Raw genomic sequence first — 18,955 nt, forward strand, 5'->3', positions numbered from 1 at the left:
AGAAATGGATTGATTTTAATGAGAAAACATCACCTAACGAGTCAGTGTTTTTATATCTGAAGTTTCCTGTACATTCTTACAACACGAGCATATAAACAGTTATTTGCTTAATGCCGGGAATTTCCTCTGCATATTAAAAAGTTACGTATCATATTCATTATACTGTACAATAGCGAACATCAGATGAACATGACGAACATCAGACAGATGAGATTCTCAACATGTGTATTACAAAGGACAAAGTGCTCATTTGTGTTACTTGTGTTGGCAAGTGCGCAGCAGACACACCAATATTAACGATTTCAATATATGGTTTATCCTGCCATAAACATTTCAGATAAGATCTGAAGTAACAATGAATTTACATATATATATCTTAAAAACTAATCTTGTGACTGATACACTTCAAATCGGGTGATTTTAGGTCAAGGTTTTAGCTGTCAGTCAATGATGCCCTCTGCAGATAGGGAATAATAATATGGCCACTTGAACACTTTCGGTGGCTTCACCGCCTAGTTTTAATTTTTTGAAATGAAGAGTTACAGAAATTACTATATTCTTGATTACATTAAAAAAACAGGTAATATTCTAGTACTTGATATGTCCTCCATAACTTTAAGTATACTGCTCTGACCTTTCATTGCATTTGAGTGTACAAGTTCATGGCAAAAAATGTTGTCACATCTATTCTGTTTAACTCACGGAGGATGACCTTGAATGCCCTGATTTTTAGGCGAGTGTCTCTACAAAATCCCCCATAGGTGCTCAAAAATGATAAGGTTGGGTGAAACACTTATACACTGAAGAATTTTCACCTTGGGAGAATGTACTGCATATAGTCACTGTTTTGTTGAAAAATCAACAATGCAGGGAATGAGGAGAGGGTAGCATCTTCTGTTCAAGTTTTTCTATTACATCACACAATGGTGTGTGAATTCATGACTCCACTGATAAAGCACAACTCCCCCCACATCTTCAGCAATCATACATCCCTATATAAAATCTTCATGACCACCAAACTTCCCCGTGGGAACCAGGCAGCTCTCATTGTACTCTTCCCCTAGCAAGCCCATACCATTTTAGATGCTGTTAGATCCAAAATGATTGACTTGGTCACATGAGACCAGAGTATGGATTCCTCTATATTCTATATTTTGTAAATTTATATTTTTTTATAAATGTTGGCCTTAGGAAAAGCTAAATGAGTTTATTATGCTTTGACTACAGAAGGTATCTCTCCGTTGTGGACAACAGTGAGATGAAACAGCCATTCGTTTCATTGCTTTCGCCAGCTCTGAGACACTTGCTTGGTAATTCTCCTGCTCTTTTCTTAAAAAAAAAATCTTAAAATGAAAACTTAAAGTGAATGCCTGATTATTTCAGGGGCCTTGACACAAGTCCATTGTTTCTGAAATTCTGTTAATTTGGCCATATTTTCACATGTAAAACCATGATTTGTTATTCCTCTCGTACCACTGTCCTCTTTTGTGCAAAGCAATACATTTCCTGACAGTTCTCTCCCAAGTGGTTCCATTGTTGTTCCATTATGTCTGAGAATGATTCAGTGGCTTTAGAATGCCTACCTACAGATCAAAAATTGCTTTAAACTTACACCAGAAAAATTGCATTTAATTTAGTAAACTTCAGGATTTTTGCAACACAGTATTTTATCACTTTGATAAGAAAATCTTGTTTTCCTGAATCATTTTGACATGCTTCTTCTGTAATTAATCAAGCATACTTGCTGGAATATTATATTTTCTAATTTTCTAATTAAAGAGTAACTGCTGAATTTAAGTTTCAGAGTGTGTGTACAAAATCTATTTTAATAGGACAACAGATATGATAGATATCTATATAGCACAAACAAATATTCTAACTAATCATTATCTTTTATTGTGCAAAACTATCGAAGTATGAAAGGCTTCCAATATGGAATTGCACAAACATGTTTATGTGCAGAATGATTTAAAGCTTTCAAGCAAAATCTCTACACACTAATCAATGAGATATCGAGATATTATATCTGGGGAAGTTTATTCAGAATCACAAATAAACTTCAATAAAATACAGTCCTTTCAAACAAAAGGACATACATTTATATTCAGATTATACATAATAATGGGAAACCTGGAACATCATGGGAAGACCCCCAAGTACACCGTCATAACAGAAATCAACATGCTGTTTGAATGCTGAATGGAGAATGATGTGACAACTGCAGTGGAGTGAAGAGTTTCCAGGAACATAAATTTGACACCTCAAATAAAGCTATTTCGATATATATATATATAATATTATAATATTATATATAATGTTAAGCGATAGCGTTAAAAAGGAAAATAGCAGAATCAATAATGGAAATACAACTAGGGGTGCTCTGATTGATCGGCTACCAATCGCGATTGGCCGATAATCGCTTCGGGAAGTTTGATCGGCGGTGTCTATAAAAGCCAATCTCATAAACCGATCTCAAGCTGACGACGCACCTACTGTGAGAGGTTTGGCATGACATGCAGCAGTAACATCTCAATCTCTGTCCGATGCGGGTAAAATAATTATAAAGCTGAAGGAGTGGTACAATTCATATTTTTTTATTAAATAACAAGCTACATGCTGCACAGTTGACACAGGAATTGTCACTTGCACAATAAAAGCAGTGTCGAATCATCACTAAACTGCATTTCTTTTTAAGTCTTGCCAGTTTTTAAGCCATTCAGCACTCGTGCGCTCTCCTAGAGACAGTGCGCTCATGCACACTCAAAGCTCACACACAAGGCCGCCTTACATACAGCTCACAAAATCAGGCTTGTGCTGTGTGTAAGCTATCGGGCAGCAATTGCCCCATTGTAAAAACAAAAATGCACTGCATGATCAAACGTTTAGGTGAGATAATTATATATTTATCAAAAATTAACCCTCCTGTTAGGAAACAGGAAAAATAGTGTGTCAAGAATAGTGGCAAACAAAATTAAACTCTGCCGTAAAGCAGCTCTAAAAAGAGGATAATAGTAAACAGTCAATTTTTTCAGTTAAAGTCAGTTCATCGTTGATTCAGGGATGTCAATGATGCCAAAAATTAAGTGCATCCCTAACATTCCTTTCTATTCAAGAAAAGCTGATCCTTACCTAAATCCTAAGTGGTTTTCACATCTGTTCTCACCTGCTCTGTGGTGTGCTGCTGGACACAGCTGTAGATGTGACTAAGCCCAGCTCTAGTCAGCACGAAAGATGCCTGCTCATTGATTAGAGTGTCCAAGTGAGCCTCAATCTAAAGTAATTGGCCAATAAAAATAAATACAAAATGTATCACATTTTAACTCAGTTTGACTCATCACAATTTTAACTTAAATAAATTATCTTATAATTTGTCATTTTATAATGTAACAGACCTGAAACTCCAACATTTCTAAGCGTTTGTCTGTGAACTCAAAGAGTGCCAGTGTGGTCTTCATCATGTATAGGGAGTTCACCATGTAGGTGGCCATATCTGCTGTACCCAGGTTACTGGCTGATACCGTGCACAGCTGCAGCAACGGGTCAAGGATGCAGGACAATACCTGAGAAACAGCATTGATGATGATGGGATTAAAAAAAAAGGACACAACTAAACAAAACAAAACAAAACTGCTGCATAAGTAAAGTACTCCATGCCTATCTGGATATTGCACATGCATAAACATAAATACAAATATATTACGACAACGATGATTATGATTAATTTCTTGCATGAAACACTAAAAAAGTGCATTTAACATCCATTTAAGAAATGTAGAATAAATAAATATAAAATAATAAATATAATAAAAACAAAAGAAAACAAAAACAGCGAGTATTTCTTCTTGACACTTTCTAAATTTCAGCCACATTTCAGTCACTAAGAGGTGGAAACGATCTGGATTTTGCCACAAAACATAAAAAGAAAAGTCACCTGTGCAAAGTCAGCCTGACGGGCATCAAGAGGCAGAACTGATGAATCATGGGAGGCCAAAACCTCTCTAAGGAGAGACAGAGTCTGAGTGAGGGAGGCAGTGGGACCCAGATCAGGAGGTGGAAGCTCTACCTGAGAAAACAAGAACTTTTAACAATCTTTAACAAAAAAAACAAGTTATAAATATTGTGTATAAATTTCACAGGAAAACTTTAAAAAAAAAAAAGTTCATTGTGAGATGTACTAATATCACTGTGTATAAACTGCATTTTAAATTGTCTTTTTATATATATATATATATATATATATATATATATATATATATATATATATATATATATATATACATATATATACACACAACAGAACAAAAACACAGATAATAAAAAATAGAAAAATAGAACAAGTAACTAAGGAATAAAAATATACAAATCGACAATTGTATGTACAGGTATATAACAATAGACAGTTGTATATACAGGTATATTATGTGCATATATACACATTCAGACAAAAAAAAAGAGCATCGTGTCATTGACTCTCTGACAAAACATTTTTAGCTCCGTCCATTCAGACATTTAAGAGCAGTATTTACTGTTCTAACTCATGTTCAAGACCCTCAAAATCAAGCCAGGCGTGTCTGACAGCGAGACTGACACCTCTGAAGCCTGACTAATAAACATCCTGCTAGGCGAACACTACATAGAGCTCTGCTGCCTCTAATATAGCTTATTAGCTCAGGCTTGTGTTCCTGGCACTGAGCAACATCAGGGAGCGATACGTAACGTCCTAAGCCTGAGGTGATTTGATTAGTGTGCTGCTAAAGCGATAATTCTCTCAGAAGTGTAGAGCGGAGGCCATCTTGTTCTGGCTATTGATCCACTTATCAATGAAGTGCTGTTTGTGTGTGTGTGTGTGTGTTTAAGGATATTTTGGGGATAATTTAGAATGCCTAGTGCGAGAATGCATTTTTTCAGCCTGGTGAAAACCAAATCCAACTCATGAATGACCATGAGGCACATCACTATATAGGTATAGGGATGGGACGCTGTGTTAGAGTGCCCCAATGCTAAGGTGTTCTGGGTTGTTTTTAGGCAGTTTCTAAAGTGTTATCATTGGCTGGTAAGGCATTGTTTACAGGTTTACTGGCATAAGAAAAATTTGAATTTATACACCTTTTCAGATTTGTGGCAACATTAAAACAAAAGGAGAGTTTTGATAAAACTTGGGATGTGTTATTTAAGTATGGTTTAAATACTATAAATATTATTATATTATAAATATTTTGAATAATGTTTTTATATTTTCAGAATATTTTAATTTTCTCAGTTTTCCTTTCAATTTAAGTAATTTTGTTATGTGCTTTTGTATCAGTTTTTTTTTTTAAATTATTTCTATATGGGTTTAATTTATTTTTATTTAAATTTTTAGTGATTTTAGAACTTATTTCAGTTAGTTGCCAAGACAACCTTTCTAATTTTTATTTTTTTTTTACTTTAAGTTTATATCATCTTTATTTCAATTACCCAAAAGTTCTAGTTTTATTTAACAATAACAACACTGATAATTACTTACTTTATCCATAAGGCGACTGGCATGGAGACTAAGACTGTTGAAGAACATCTTCTTACTGAGCATGTGCATCTCATCAATGGTCATCAACAGAGAGGAAACGCTGGTACCCATGATGCCACTAAGAGGGAGACTTATACATTCAGAATAACTGGAGCATCTTGCAATATTAAAGGCTATACCTAAAAAATGGATCTATATTTTTGGATCTCTGCTCTTCAGTAAAAGAAGGATTTGTCTCCCATCAAATGTAGTATGAAATTAAGACAATAAACCCAATAAAGCCATTTACAGAGATGTGTGTACCTGATGGTGTGATGGTAGAACTTGAGAAGGTTGGAGAGTTTATACAGAAGAACAGCACCTGGCTCTGCAATGATCACCTGCTCAATTCGCACCTAGTGGAGGAATAAAATAAAACAAAACAAAAAAGAAAGAAAATAAATAAACAATTCTGTTGTCATTATTCACTGTTGCTTAAGTCAGTAAAAAGTTTGTAGTAACACTTTACAATAAGGTCTCGTTTGTTAACATCAGTAATGCATTAACTAACAAGAACTAACAATGAACACAATATTTTTACAGCATTTATTTTTATATTTTATAGTTTGAATGTTAGTTAATAAAAATGTTAATGCTCACGTTAATTCATAGTATGTACATTAACTGATGTTAACACATACAACTTTAGTAATTCTAATATGTATTAGTAAGTTTTGAAATTAATATTAACTAACATTAATAAATGCTATATAATTATTGTTCATGTTAACTAAAATTGTTAATTAATGTTAACAAATGAAGCCTTATTGTAAAGCGCTACCGAGTTTGTTAAAATATTAATCATTCAAATATGATACTACATAGTCCCAAGGAAAGCACAAATGTTGATTAATTAAAAAAATCATCAAGGAGTTTATGGGATTGAGAAGAGTTTATAGGACTTGAACTTGGGCCACCCATTTGAGCACTATTGAGCACAACTATTAACCAACTAGTCCACAGCTCCAGCCCAGGCTGATATTTTTGATAAAAGTTTAAATATTAGTCTTAATGACACTGTTTCCATCTCACCTTGAGTGGTCTGCACACTCCTTCAGTGATGTGGCCAACTACTTCCTGCATGTTTTCTTCAACCCCTGCACAAACACAGCAGAATGATTTATCTACTACTCAACTACGTTCAGAGAAACAAGTGTGGTTAACATTAGTAACATTTCAGCTAATAAAAGGTCCACTGTCCATTGTCAATTGTGTAGAGATGTATGAAGCACAGCTCACACAGAAATCACTTTCAAAACCAAAGCAACTTTATGATGGGTAGTCAGGGAATCTGCAAGATGAACTTGAACAATAGCAGAAACTGCATAGCAAACCTGTCAGCCTCATGTGAAACTCCCAACAATTTTACAATTACTACAATTACTATCGCTTGGCAAAATTTTACATTCAAAATCAAGCTGTTTCAATAAGTATCCAAACAATCAGGAATTTTGTGTGAGGATGAAGGATTTTCTTACCCATATTTTACAAAGGGTTCAAGTTTGTCATGCAAATTCTGACATACAGAAATCGGTTTGGTTGGAAAGTGACTTCTGTGAGTTGAGCTTCATTCATTGCATTCATTTTTTGCAGTGCAGTTTTGCTATTGTGATCACACCTAAACAGTAGACCTCCTTGAGGCAAGACATCAGCAACTCTACAATGGGTGAATGCATCCCACTTGGTTTTTAACAGAAATTAGGTAAAAACTGACTTTGGATGAGTGAAATCATTTTCACTTAAACTTAAATAACATGTACAATATACACAAATATGTAACAAATTTAATACAATCAATTGACACATAATATCTATAACCTTTAGATGGACAGAAAAATTAAGTAATACAGAAATGGGGCACTAGACAAATGTGAAACGTCCAAACGTATACATATTTTTTCATATTGAAAGCAAACTAGTTATGAACCAGTAAATCTCACAGTTTTTTTTTATGAGATTTAGATGAGATTTGATATTTATGAGATTTAGGTGGAACGACATGTACCTTGCACAGCAACTTGCTTGAGCAAGGCTTCCAGGTGCTCCTTCTCCGAGGCTGTGGCTTGATGGAGCCAGGCCAACATGTCCCCAACATACCTGGTTGGATGATTGTATGTATAAGAATAAATAAAGAAAAATAAAGACATAAAGATAAAATAAAGACACAATATTACCTTAACCCTATAAAGCCTTCTATATCATAATTGATACACAAATTTCTAAGGCCTCTAAATTTGCTATTCCAGACGGTTGTTAAAATTATACTCCCAACTCTTGTTTAATCAAATACAAAGCCATTTTTATCTGCATAATTTCCAATGAGAAATAGCACCGATACTGAACAAGGATGAAACTTTCTAGTGCACGTGTTGAGAGCCTGTGCATTAAATGACATATACTTTGAGCATATAATAGTGATGGAATCATCATTAAAAAAACAGCTTGGTCCAGAATTGCACAGTTGGGAACTGGATGGCTAGATGAATAATTAAATTTTTACAGAAGAGTGTTTCTTCTCGATTTGTAGTTACATCTAATAGAGTTATAGATTTCCTGAGATTTGAGGCCATCACACAGTCAGCTATCATTACATTGGCTCAATATCCTTTAATACCGGACAGCAGGGGGAGGTGCTGTTCTGAGAACCACCGCTTCCCACTTTTATCGACATTCTGCCAGGAGCCCCATGTTCTCTCCTCAGGTTCCAAATGGGATGGGGGAAGAGGGTGTTTGAAAGCTTGATGGGGTGCTGGTCTAGACAGCATGTGACAATCCATAGATCTCAACAGCTGACCTTTCGCTGAACCCGCACTAAGTAATTCTCTGAAAGAGGAAGCACTTCCCTGAAAGAATCAGGTTGGGTTTAATGTGCTTAGACGCTGAATTGGATTTGCAGCTTCAAGAGATGCGGCACATAGAGGAGCATGGCGGCTCTGCTTGTGAGGATGTTAATCAGAGAGGCTTTTAGTTGCTAACAACGGCATGACCCTCCAAATGACCCCCAATTATAGCTGGTTTGAAGAGATTATTTTTAGCGCGCAGAAGAGAAAATGTCATCCATTGTGTTTCCGCAAGCTTTTGAATGGAATGATTGGGTGGGAGGGTTGGGATGTGCACTTGTTGTAGACTCTACCTCATCGGATCATGAGAGTGCATCTCTATGGGTCTCGGGGTGCCACCCGGTCCTCCACGGGTCAGGGCGTCGATAAAGCCTCGGACCACGGCAGACCGCCGAGCCGTTCCAAACTCATCCAGTGTGTACCTGAGAGAATGAAAACAAAGAGTGAGAATTAAATATGAATTCAAGAAATCATGGTTTGTCTGACTAATGAGCTAACGGGACCATGCTAACCAATGTAAATAGACGCTCTGCAAGCAAAAAGGATCTTTCTCCATTGACAGCCATTCAAAATATTTTTTCAAAGCCACGTACAATACATATTGCTATTTTACTTATGTAGTGTAAATGACTTACCAGTGCCTGATAAGTAAATTAAATAGGTAATAATGTAAAAATTTTCCTCTCTTCTTTGCGATTTTTTTTTTTTTTTTTAGCAAATAAATGCAGTCTGGGTCAGCAAAACACATTTCTTAAAAACAAAACAAAACAAAACAAAAATATTAGTTTATTATTTATAATTAATATATCCAGGTTTTCCTGCTTTTTATTCATATTCCTAGTCCTAGCTTATTTTAATGCTAGTTTAGTCTTTGTTAAGTCATCTTAAGCCACCTGGTTGAAAACCAGTTCTGTGGGTTATGTGGTCTCATAAGCAAAGATTGCAAGATTTCAGATCTGCAGAACTCCTTGGATGAATTTAGAGATGCAACAACTCTGAACACAGTAGCTCATGCATATAATCATAATCCTCCTAAAATTTTACAGTCCTTAAAACCAACTAGTCGGGAAGACTGGCTGATTTAAAAAAATATATATGTCGTTTTGTACATCTTTGGTATAAACAAGATTAAACGCCTGGGCCATGAAACAAAACAGACACTGCAAGACCTTCGGAACAGCCACTGAAATCAGCAAGAGAAAAATACTTTAGGTTAGAGAGACCCAGGGTCACACATACAGACAAAAACAACGGAGGGCCCCGTTCACAGTTAGGAAACGTGGCTGTGTTTTGATCTACGGGCTGAGAATGGCCCTGTGCAGACTAAACAGTAGTGACCGCAGCAGCCAGAGAAAAAGGGAGGAGAGGAGGGATGTTGTAGTTTGGCAAGGATTCCAGGAACTCTGGGGGCCCCGTCCTCTCACTCTTTCTCCTCCGGCCTTGGACTCCCTTAGATAAAAATGGGGAGTGAGAGCACGGGACAAAAGAGAGGGGCACACAGACACAAAGAGAGAGTGGACAAGAAAACTTAAAAGTGTGTGAGAAAAACTCTGAGCCCAGCGATAGAGCTGCTCGTATGCGGTCTCCTGTAACACAGCCATCTGCTCCATGATCTCCAGCCTGCAGTAAAGCACAGACATCACTGAACATCTACACGTGAAAAGTCAGCAAGAACCAAGATTGTTAATTTTTATATTTTCTTGTATTTTTTTAAATAAAGTATATTTCTAATCTATTCTGCTCTATTTAATTTTATTCTACTGTATTCTATTCTCTCTCTCACCCTGCTGTTTGCTGGTTAGTCCTCAATAGGACCTTCACATCTTCATGGATGTTCTTCACATGGTTCAGCGCTCTGAAGAAGTCCTGCACAGTACACACACAGTTCACGCAACTATTAAGAGATGATTCTGTTTTAATTTATTTTTCAATTACCCAGCAGGAGATGATTTCATCTGAAAGTTTTATCGGAGTCATGTATAACTTTTTAAAAAATTGGAATATCGAGCTGCTAATTTTTTTAAATGGGTAGTTAAAAAAATCAACTGAATAATATTTTATACTTTTTTATACCTTATATAAATTATATTTTATACTTTTTTATTACATTTATAATTTGCCAGTCAATCTCATGGTTCATTCATGTGCTTTGGTTCTCACATGACATTTTATGGGCAATGACAAGCAGTTTTTTTGTAGGATAACATGAGGTTACCTCAGTGATGGGACCATCTCGTGCGGAGCATAATGTTGCCATCTCAGTGGTGGACAACTGGAACTTTGACAGGAATGCCTGGGCCACCTGAGCTCGAACCTCCAACTGATGACTAAAGAGAGAAGGCAATGCATACATATACAGTGGGGCAAAAAAGTATTTAGTCAGCCACCATTGACTCACGAGGGATAAGGATGCGCTCTCACTGTTTGCATTCGCGGAACTACTAGAGCAGAGGTCTGTACTCGAGCTTTTGTCAGCGTTTGCACGAGCGCGTTCGTCTCTCGAGGGAGTTGAACAAGCTTAATGCGATGCATTCGCGCCGGTTTCTGTTCTTGCCTGATTCTTGAGAGAATTTAGTGTTTGAACAGAGTGTGTTTGGCTCTCGACAGAGATTAGCCACACTGCGAGATGTGATCGCGTTGAGAATGCCTGTATGCCTGCTTCTCTTAGAGAACTGAGGCCCTTTCACCCGCGTTTCGGGTCTCACGGTTGCTGAGGCAGTTAATCAGACCGATCACGGGGATTGTAGGCGGGGCATGGAAGAAATCTGATGAGGAGTGCATTCTCTTTCAGAATTCCATTTTGGGTTTATTTTATTTTACAGAATAGGAACTGTGTATAATGTGAGATATCTACATTATTGGTGAAGGAGGCTCCTGACTTGGTGTAATGGCAAGTTTTTGAGTTGTTAGGCTCTTGTTTGAGCCTCCTCATCCTCTCAGCCCAGGTATGTGAATATTTAGGTTGAGCATGGTTTCTGCTCCTCTCTGCTCCTCACTCTGCTCCCCAGTATTTTTATTTTTGCAGTTATTTCAGGGTTTTGAGGCTCTCTGTGAGCCTCCCTGATCAGCTGTTCATGAGCCTGGTAGCTCCCCCTCCCTTTGAGGGTCGCTATGCTGAGATCACAGTTCCTAGTGTTCTTTCAACAGAGCTGTGGCTGTTTTAGGTTGTTAGGCTCTTGTGGGCCTCCTTGATAAGTCGCTCTTAGGTCGAGCTTTTGAGTACTCCCCTAACTTGAGGTCTTCGTACTGAGTACGCTGATCCATAAGGGTGGGTGGTTGCACTCCCCTTGCTTTAAAGGGTTGGTATGTTGAGTGCTTGCTCCCTAGAGCTCTGTTCGGCACTTAGGAGCATGGTCAGTACTCCTAGCTTAGTACTCCAGCTTTGAGTTGTTAGGCAGTGTACTCCGCTCCCTTAGAGCTCTGCTTAGACAGTACTATTATCATGTAGGCTTTATCGTGAGCCTCACTAACAGTGTCTAGCGTTGAGTGTGGTCAGGTCTCCTCTCGTTTTAGAGAGTCGTTATGCGGAGACCTCCACTCTTAAGAGCTCCTCAACTAGGGTTGAGCGTTGTTAGGCTCCTCTCGTTTAAGGGAGTCATCCTGCTGAAGCCTCTGCTCTCCAGAGCACCGCTTAGGCAGAAATATGGGTTCGTAGGCTCTCCCCTTTTGAGCCTCACTAACTGCCTCTGGCGTTGAGTGTAGTCAGGTCTCCTCTCGTTTTAGAGAGTCGTTATGCGGAGACCTCCACTCTTAAGAGCTCCTCAACTAGGGTTGAGCGTTGTTAGGCTCCTCTCGTTTAAGGGAGTCATCCTGCTGAAGCCTCTGCTCTCCAGAGCACCACTTAGGCAGAAATATGGGTTCGTAGGCTCTCCCCTTTTGAGCCTCACTAACTGCCTCTGGCGTTGAGTGTAGCTAGGTCTCCTCTCGCTTTAGAGTCGTTATACTGAGACCTCCACTCTTAAGAGCTCCTCAACTAGGGTTGAGTGTTGTTAGGCTCCTCTCGTTTAGAAGAGTCATCCTGCTGAAGCCTATTCTCTTTAGAACTCCATCTTTGGCAGTAATATGAGTTTGTAGGCTCTTCCTTTTTTGAGCCTCACTAACTGCCTCTGGCATTGAGTGTAGCTAGGTCTCCTCTCACTTTAGGGAGTCGTTATGCTGAGACCTCCACTCTTAAGAGTTCCCCTACCAGGATCGAGTGTCGTTAGGCTTCATCTCGTTTAAGAGAGTCATCCTGCTGAAGCCTCCGCTCTTTAGAGCTCCGTCTTTGGCAGTAATATGAGTTTGTAGGCATTTTCTTTTTGAGCCTCACTAACTGCCTCTGGTGTTGAGTGTAGCTAGATCTCCTCTCGCTTTAGAGAGTCGTTATGCTGAGACCTTCACTCTTAAGAGATCCTCAACTATGGTTGAATGTTGTTAGGCTTCCTCTCGTTTAAAAGAGTCATTCTGCTGAAGCCTCCACTTTGCATAGCTCCGCTTAGGCAGTATTAATGTGTAGACTCTTGAGCCTCACTACCTGCCCCTGGCGTTGAGTGTAGCCAGGTCTCCTCTCATTCTAGAGAGTCGTTATGCTGAGACCTCCACTCTGGTAGGTGAGCTAGTCTACGACGCTGGCAAGTTTTGAGCCTGCATGTAGAGGTTTGTGGCTCGGGTCCTGGCAAAAGCGATTTGGCTGGGGCAGGGATGGTGTTCCTTGAGTCCTTGAGCATGACGGCGTGGGTAGACCGTTCCCCTAGCATCCTCTAGAGGACACAGCATGGAGTTCCCTTTCGAAAGGGAACGTCTCAGGTTGCGCACGTAACCATGGTTCTCTGAGAACAGGGAACGAGACGCTGCGTCTCATTGCCATGCTTCAGGCATTCCTGCCTGCGTCTCCTTCAGACAAAGAAATGGATGACGTTTTCCGCAGGTGCTCTTTTATACCCGCTCTCACTTTATTGTTTCCGTCATAGGCTGCCGCCTGCCAATGTCAAGTTCATTGTCGTTTTTGCATTCATCTTTCAGACACCGGTCACACTGAAGGAGTTCCCCTAGCGCCCTCTAGAGGACGCAGCGTCTCGTTCCCTGTTCTCAGGGAACCATGGTTACATGCGTAACCTGAGATGTTTTTTGAGTGAATGGCGGACTTCGTGGGGAGTGCAATACTTTTTGCAACCAAATGCAAAACTTTTGCTAAAGAAATCAAATGTTTTGTGAGTGAATGCATAAGTTTTATGAGCAAATCGTCTCAGGTTAAGTATGTAACCCTGGTTTCTCGAGGGAATGAGACGCTGCGTCGGAAAACGCTAGAGGAACGCCTTCTGTGACCACGCTCTGAATCACATGTGAAATCAGTCTAATAGCTGAGCAGGACGTCACGGGCGGGTGACACTAGGGCGAGAGAACAGAAGACCCAGGAGTAGCTCGCATGTCTAGACCGTAGGAAACCTAATAAAGGTAAGGGGCGTGGACCACCCCGCAGCGTTGTAGATGTCCTGCACAGGCACACCCGCTAAAAAAGCCTTAGAGGCTGCCACACTTCGAGTCGAGTGAGCCTTGACCCCTAACGGCGAGGGGAGATCAGAGGACTCATAACAGATGGAGATGGCATCCACTATCCACCGACTCTCTCAGCGAGAGGAGTCTGTCCTGGGACCACACAAGGATCTGGTGCGCTAACTTGTACAAGCGGCGCGAACGCAGACCTCCCTGGTGGTCGATGTAAGTGACCACCGCTGTGTTGTCGCCACGTTAGATGGCGACCACTCCACAGACTGCGGGCAAGGTGGCCACTCATAACCGCACCCCAGCCGATGAGGGACGCATCTGTCGCCAGTCGTCGAGGTAAATGAGAATACGGATTCCCATCTATCTCAGAGGGTAGAGAGCCGTATCCATGCACTTCGTAAAATTGCAGGGGGCCAGGGACAGCCCGAAGGGAAGGACCGTATATTGATAAGCCACTACCTCGAAGGCGAATCTCAAGAATCGCCTGTGACGGGGGCTATCTGGATGTGAAAGTATGCATCCTTCAGGTCCAGAGAAAAGAACCAGTCTCCCGAGCAAATTTGTGCAAGGATCTGTTTCGGTGTAATCATCCTGAACGACCTCTTCATGAGGGCGCGATTCAGGTGTCAGAGATCGAGGATGGGTCGGAGGCCACCATCTCTTTTGGGGACGAGGAAGTAACGGCTGTAAAAGTCTGATTTGCTTTTGTAGATTATTCACAGCTCCTTTTGCCAGCAAATTCATCCCCTCTGAGCGCAGGACGTGAGTGTCCTTGCTCTGCACTGAGGTGGGGACCACGCCGCTGAAGCGCACGGGTCTTCGAGCGAATTGGAGTGAATATCCTCGCTTTATTATCCCCATAACCCATATCGACACTCCGGGGATGGCTTGCCAGGCCTCTGCCCATGAGGCGAGGGGTTAAATTAACTCGGGTGCCTAGCCGCACAGGGGCAGAACACTTATGAGTAATGGAAGAGGAAGTGTACTCTCTTTTTGAAAATGTTTGTGTTTTATTTTTTCTGCTATCACAGCGGTTGAATGCTTGGGCACATGAACAGACGCGTTGTTCGCACAAAACACATTTCTCTCTGTACCCGGAGTTGCACGGGATGTCAAGAGGTGTAAGAGAGGCTGCTTGAGGGGCGGTCCGGCCGTAGCGAGATCTGACCCCGTCCGCTTCATCTCTCGCAGATCAGGATGACGCCTGAGGCGCCAGGTCCAATGCAATCTTGGGTCGGGGTCCCTGGCGCTTAGGAAGAGGGTAGCGTTTGACCGAGCGAGAGCATCCCCACGTATGCTGTACTTTAGCGGGCTAAATGGCGGGGGCGGCAGGTGCTGGTTTCGTTGGCTGTTGAGTCGGCGCAGACTTAGGGCGAGCGGAGGCAGCAGCGAAGCTGGAGTGCTTAGGCAGGAAATGTCGCATAGCCTGGGATGATTTCTGTGCCTCTGTGAAGCGCTCAACGAATCCTTCGACTGCCGGGCTGAAAAGGCCTTTGGGAGAGACTGGATCATCGAGGAAGGGGATCTTATCCACGTCCTTAATCTCTGTCAGCGTCAGCCACAAATGGCGCTCGAGCACCACAAGGTTGGCCATCGATCTCCTGATCGCCTGGGCGGTGGTCTTGGTGGTGCGCAGAGCCAGGTCGGTTGCGCTCCTCAGATCCCTGAAGGTAGCAGGGTCCAGGCCAGACTCATCGGAGGATGCGAGGATTTTGGCCTGGAAGACCTGGAGGACCACCACTGAATGAAGCGCCGAAGCCACCTGTCCAGCTGAAGACCATGTAGTGGTTCTGCACGGCTTGGACGGGTGAGCGGCCTTTGCTCTCCAGCCAATGGCCGTGGGCGGGCAGAGATGCGCAGCCACTGACTCATCTAGGGGAGGTGGCTAATCGTACCCCTTTTCTTCAGCGTCGTCGATGGAAGTGAGGGCAGATGAAGAAGCAGTACGGAGGCGGGCGGAGTAGGGAGCGTGCCACGATCTGGTGAGCTCGTCATGGACCCCCGGGAAAAATGGAGAAGCACGCTGACTAGGGGCCTGGCGGCACCCCAGCAGGAACCATTCATCCAGACGGCTGCGAGAGGGCTCCTCTGGCGGAGACCACTCTAAACCCAGCAATTCAACTGCTTTGGAGAGGATACGGAGAAGCTTGGCATCCATCCCGTCTTTAGTGGCACTGGGCGCGGACGATGGCAAGGGGGTGGGGTCATTCACCAAGCCCAACAGCTCCTCTGCATCCGATGCTGCGAATGACTTGCTGTGATCAAGCAGCTCGTCCTCACTTCCCCCAAATTAGATCAGGTCGCTCAAACCAGCAGAGGGACGCTGATCAGACCGGGAGAAAAGGACGGGAAAATACTCTCTCTGGGGTGAGAGCGAGGCACGCGGGATCTGGGCCGACGTGGGCTTGCTCGCAGCTGGTCGCTTGATCTCTTTGCCCCGCTGTTTTTTCCTCACAGGTCCCTGAGAGGAAGAAAACGGGAGGGCGGGGGGGGGCGGAGTCGCTCTCTGAAAAGAAAGCGATCCGTGAGCATAGAGAGGCAAAACTGAAGCTCTCGCAGTGGGAGCATATAGCTCCCATGAGTACAGCTTCCGCATGGGATTTCCCCAAGCAGGAAACGCACTCCGTGTGGCCATCATCGGCATGCAGGGGAGACCCGCACGAACCTCAGTAACGGCGTGGAATTTGCAACAACGCCAATTTGCTCTTTTAGAAGCTCTTTTATATCACCGGATGGCAGCAGGGGAACCGGACCGGAACTGCTGCGTCGCTGGAGCGGCGGAGAAGCAGGTCAGCCGTGCTGAGAGGTACCGATTCCAGCTGCGAAGGTGTGTCAACGGCGAGCGGCTTCAGATCAGCTTGGGGTCGTGGAGTCGTCGCTGAAGGAGAAGAAATCTGAGAATCCTGTGGCGAGCGCCCGCTTATATAGCGAGATGCCCTGCCCATTCTGGCGGGCTTTGGCGGGCTGTGTCGCCATAGGCTCGTGCAGCTCAGCTGCCTAGCCATTGCTTCGTTTTTTTAAGCACTGCATGAACCAATGGCCGTGCAGCTTGAAAAGGCTTTAGTTAAAAAAAGACGTTTTTTTCCCCATATGCGTCTAGCAGATGCAGTACGAGTGTAGTATCAAAAGGGAACAACCTTATCACTCTAATGTCTCTATAGTAGTTAAACATGAATGGGCAATGGGTAAATATAATGGGCAATCTTTGGTCTCATTAATAATCTATTTTAATTTGTTTTAGAGGACATCATTTTGTCTGAGAGAAAAGATTCACTACTTCATATTTTGATATAACTTAAATGCTGTATCATAGTGCTGCCTTTATACTTCTGACTGAATTGCTTAGCAACTTTTGTAATGGCTATTTTTGTTTATTAAATATTATTCAATAAATAATATTTTATATAAATAATAGTGGTGTTTAATAATAATATTTGGTATTAAGAAATTTTATGTTTGTTAGTTATGATGATTTTGACTTCAGTGCAGGTTACACTGTTACATCATAAGGGCAACAGACTCTGGGTTCTATTTTAACGATCTAAGCGCATGGTCTAAAGCGCATGGCACAAGTGAGCTTAGGGCGTGTCCGAATCTACTTTTGCTAGTTTAAGGATGGGAATAATGGTCCAGTGCATAGTCTAATAAAAAAATTTAAATAAAAAAATACAAAATACAATTGTGCCAGACTTTAGGCGCAGGACGTGAACATGATAACTGCATCTGGCTGAAACTAGCAAAAAACACTTGCGTCGTGCATGGCGCCACATTGCACCAGGTGTATGATAGGGCCCACTGTCTTTACAAGAGAGTCAGTAGCAAGGACTTTTATATTGAACGGGGTCAAAACAAGGTTGTGAGGTAATCACACTACCTCAGTCGAGGTATCTCTCTGCTCTACATAATACAATAAGCTTTTAACTTCAATGAAGCAACTTAGCATTTTTTTGTTACTAGTTCTAAAGTGTCATTTTTAAATTAGTAACGGAGGCTTGGCCTCATCTGTTATGTGGTCAACTTGAGATTTGAATCTGTGGCAGAAGTAAGTAGGTACCTGCGCACAAAAAAAAGAGTTTTTAAGACGTTTCTTTTTTATGTACACACTTGTTGTATAAATACAATATCACGAGTAGCTGTGCGATATGGCTCTATATCATGATGGCTGTGATTACCTATGGCATGTGAATGCACATAATTGTGTGATATTGCTCATAATTTGACTGATAAATCCGCAGACAATTTTGTGAATGTATGGCTCAGATGAGCACGGGCGACTTCATCAGACACCAAACTGTGATGAAGTGTGTTTCGTCATTCATCCTCTGAATCCTCCTCATGAGCTATTAATGAGAACTGATGGGCCCAAAAGATCACAGCAGAACCACAGGATGTCACAGGAGAAGAAAAATCAAAGTGAACTGAAAAAAGGGTGAGACCATGAAACATTTTCACTGTAAGTCAAATGAAGTCAAAACATATAAATATAAAAAAAGCACAAGGTCACAGACGAAAACCTAAGAGCAGTCTGTAAAGCTCAGGACATATAATTGTTTCAGTACTCACAGTCATTAGCCATGAACAATTTCTGCTCAGCTATTCTCAACAGCACCATGATAAAATAAATTACTTACTGTGGCCAAACTTTAGAAATCAAGAACAACAGAATGAAACAGTTTAGTCAAATGTAATAAATTAACCGCATTAAATGTAATGGTGTTAAATATTAAATTAATGACAAACATTATCCTATATCTGAACTATTGAAGATTTACCTCCAGAATCAACACAGAAAATGCAATCAATTAAAACAACAAAACAATAAAAGGTTACACTTTATTTCGATTATCCACAATCCACTTTAAACATTCTACTAAATATATTTGCAACTACACGTCACCTACCAGTCATTAGAGTATATATAGACATACAAGTTGACATGAAGTTGCGAAGTTGCTTATAGTCAGTAGAATGCATGTTAGGGGATAAAATAAAGTGCCAGCAGATATTAAGTAGACAGTCTACTAATACTCTAATGACTAGTAGACATGTTGCAAAGTTATAGTTAGTAGAATGTCTAAAGTGGACA

The 18,955-nt window shown here is 41.3% G+C and overlaps 1 protein-coding gene across 1 annotated transcript in view; it reads right to left on the reverse strand.

Annotated features, from left to right (window-relative positions):
* Window positions 1-18,955, reverse strand: part of LOC107561480 (conserved oligomeric Golgi complex subunit 6-like) — a 44,585-nt gene that overhangs the window by 12,046 nt on the left and 13,584 nt on the right. The window contains exons 5-15 of the mRNA XM_016245936.1: window positions 10,601-10,712; window positions 10,169-10,251; window positions 9,832-10,005; window positions 8,679-8,807; window positions 7,551-7,642; window positions 6,578-6,642; window positions 5,810-5,901; window positions 5,507-5,624; window positions 3,932-4,063; window positions 3,393-3,560; window positions 3,164-3,271 (exon numbers count right to left, since the gene is read on the reverse strand). Coding sequence (XP_016101422.1) covers window positions 3,164-3,271; window positions 3,393-3,560; window positions 3,932-4,063; window positions 5,507-5,624; window positions 5,810-5,901; window positions 6,578-6,642; window positions 7,551-7,642; window positions 8,679-8,807; window positions 9,832-10,005; window positions 10,169-10,251; window positions 10,601-10,712 — 1,273 coding nt within the window. The remainder of the gene's footprint in view (window positions 1-3,163; window positions 3,272-3,392; window positions 3,561-3,931; window positions 4,064-5,506; window positions 5,625-5,809; window positions 5,902-6,577; window positions 6,643-7,550; window positions 7,643-8,678; window positions 8,808-9,831; window positions 10,006-10,168; window positions 10,252-10,600; window positions 10,713-18,955) is intronic.

Source organism: Sinocyclocheilus grahami, unplaced genomic scaffold, assembly GCF_001515645.1.
Source record: "Sinocyclocheilus grahami isolate Dianchi unplaced genomic scaffold, SAMN03320097.WGS_v1.1 scaffold774.1, whole genome shotgun sequence".
NCBI classification, from domain to species: Eukaryota; Metazoa; Chordata; class Actinopteri; order Cypriniformes; family Cyprinidae; genus Sinocyclocheilus; species Sinocyclocheilus grahami.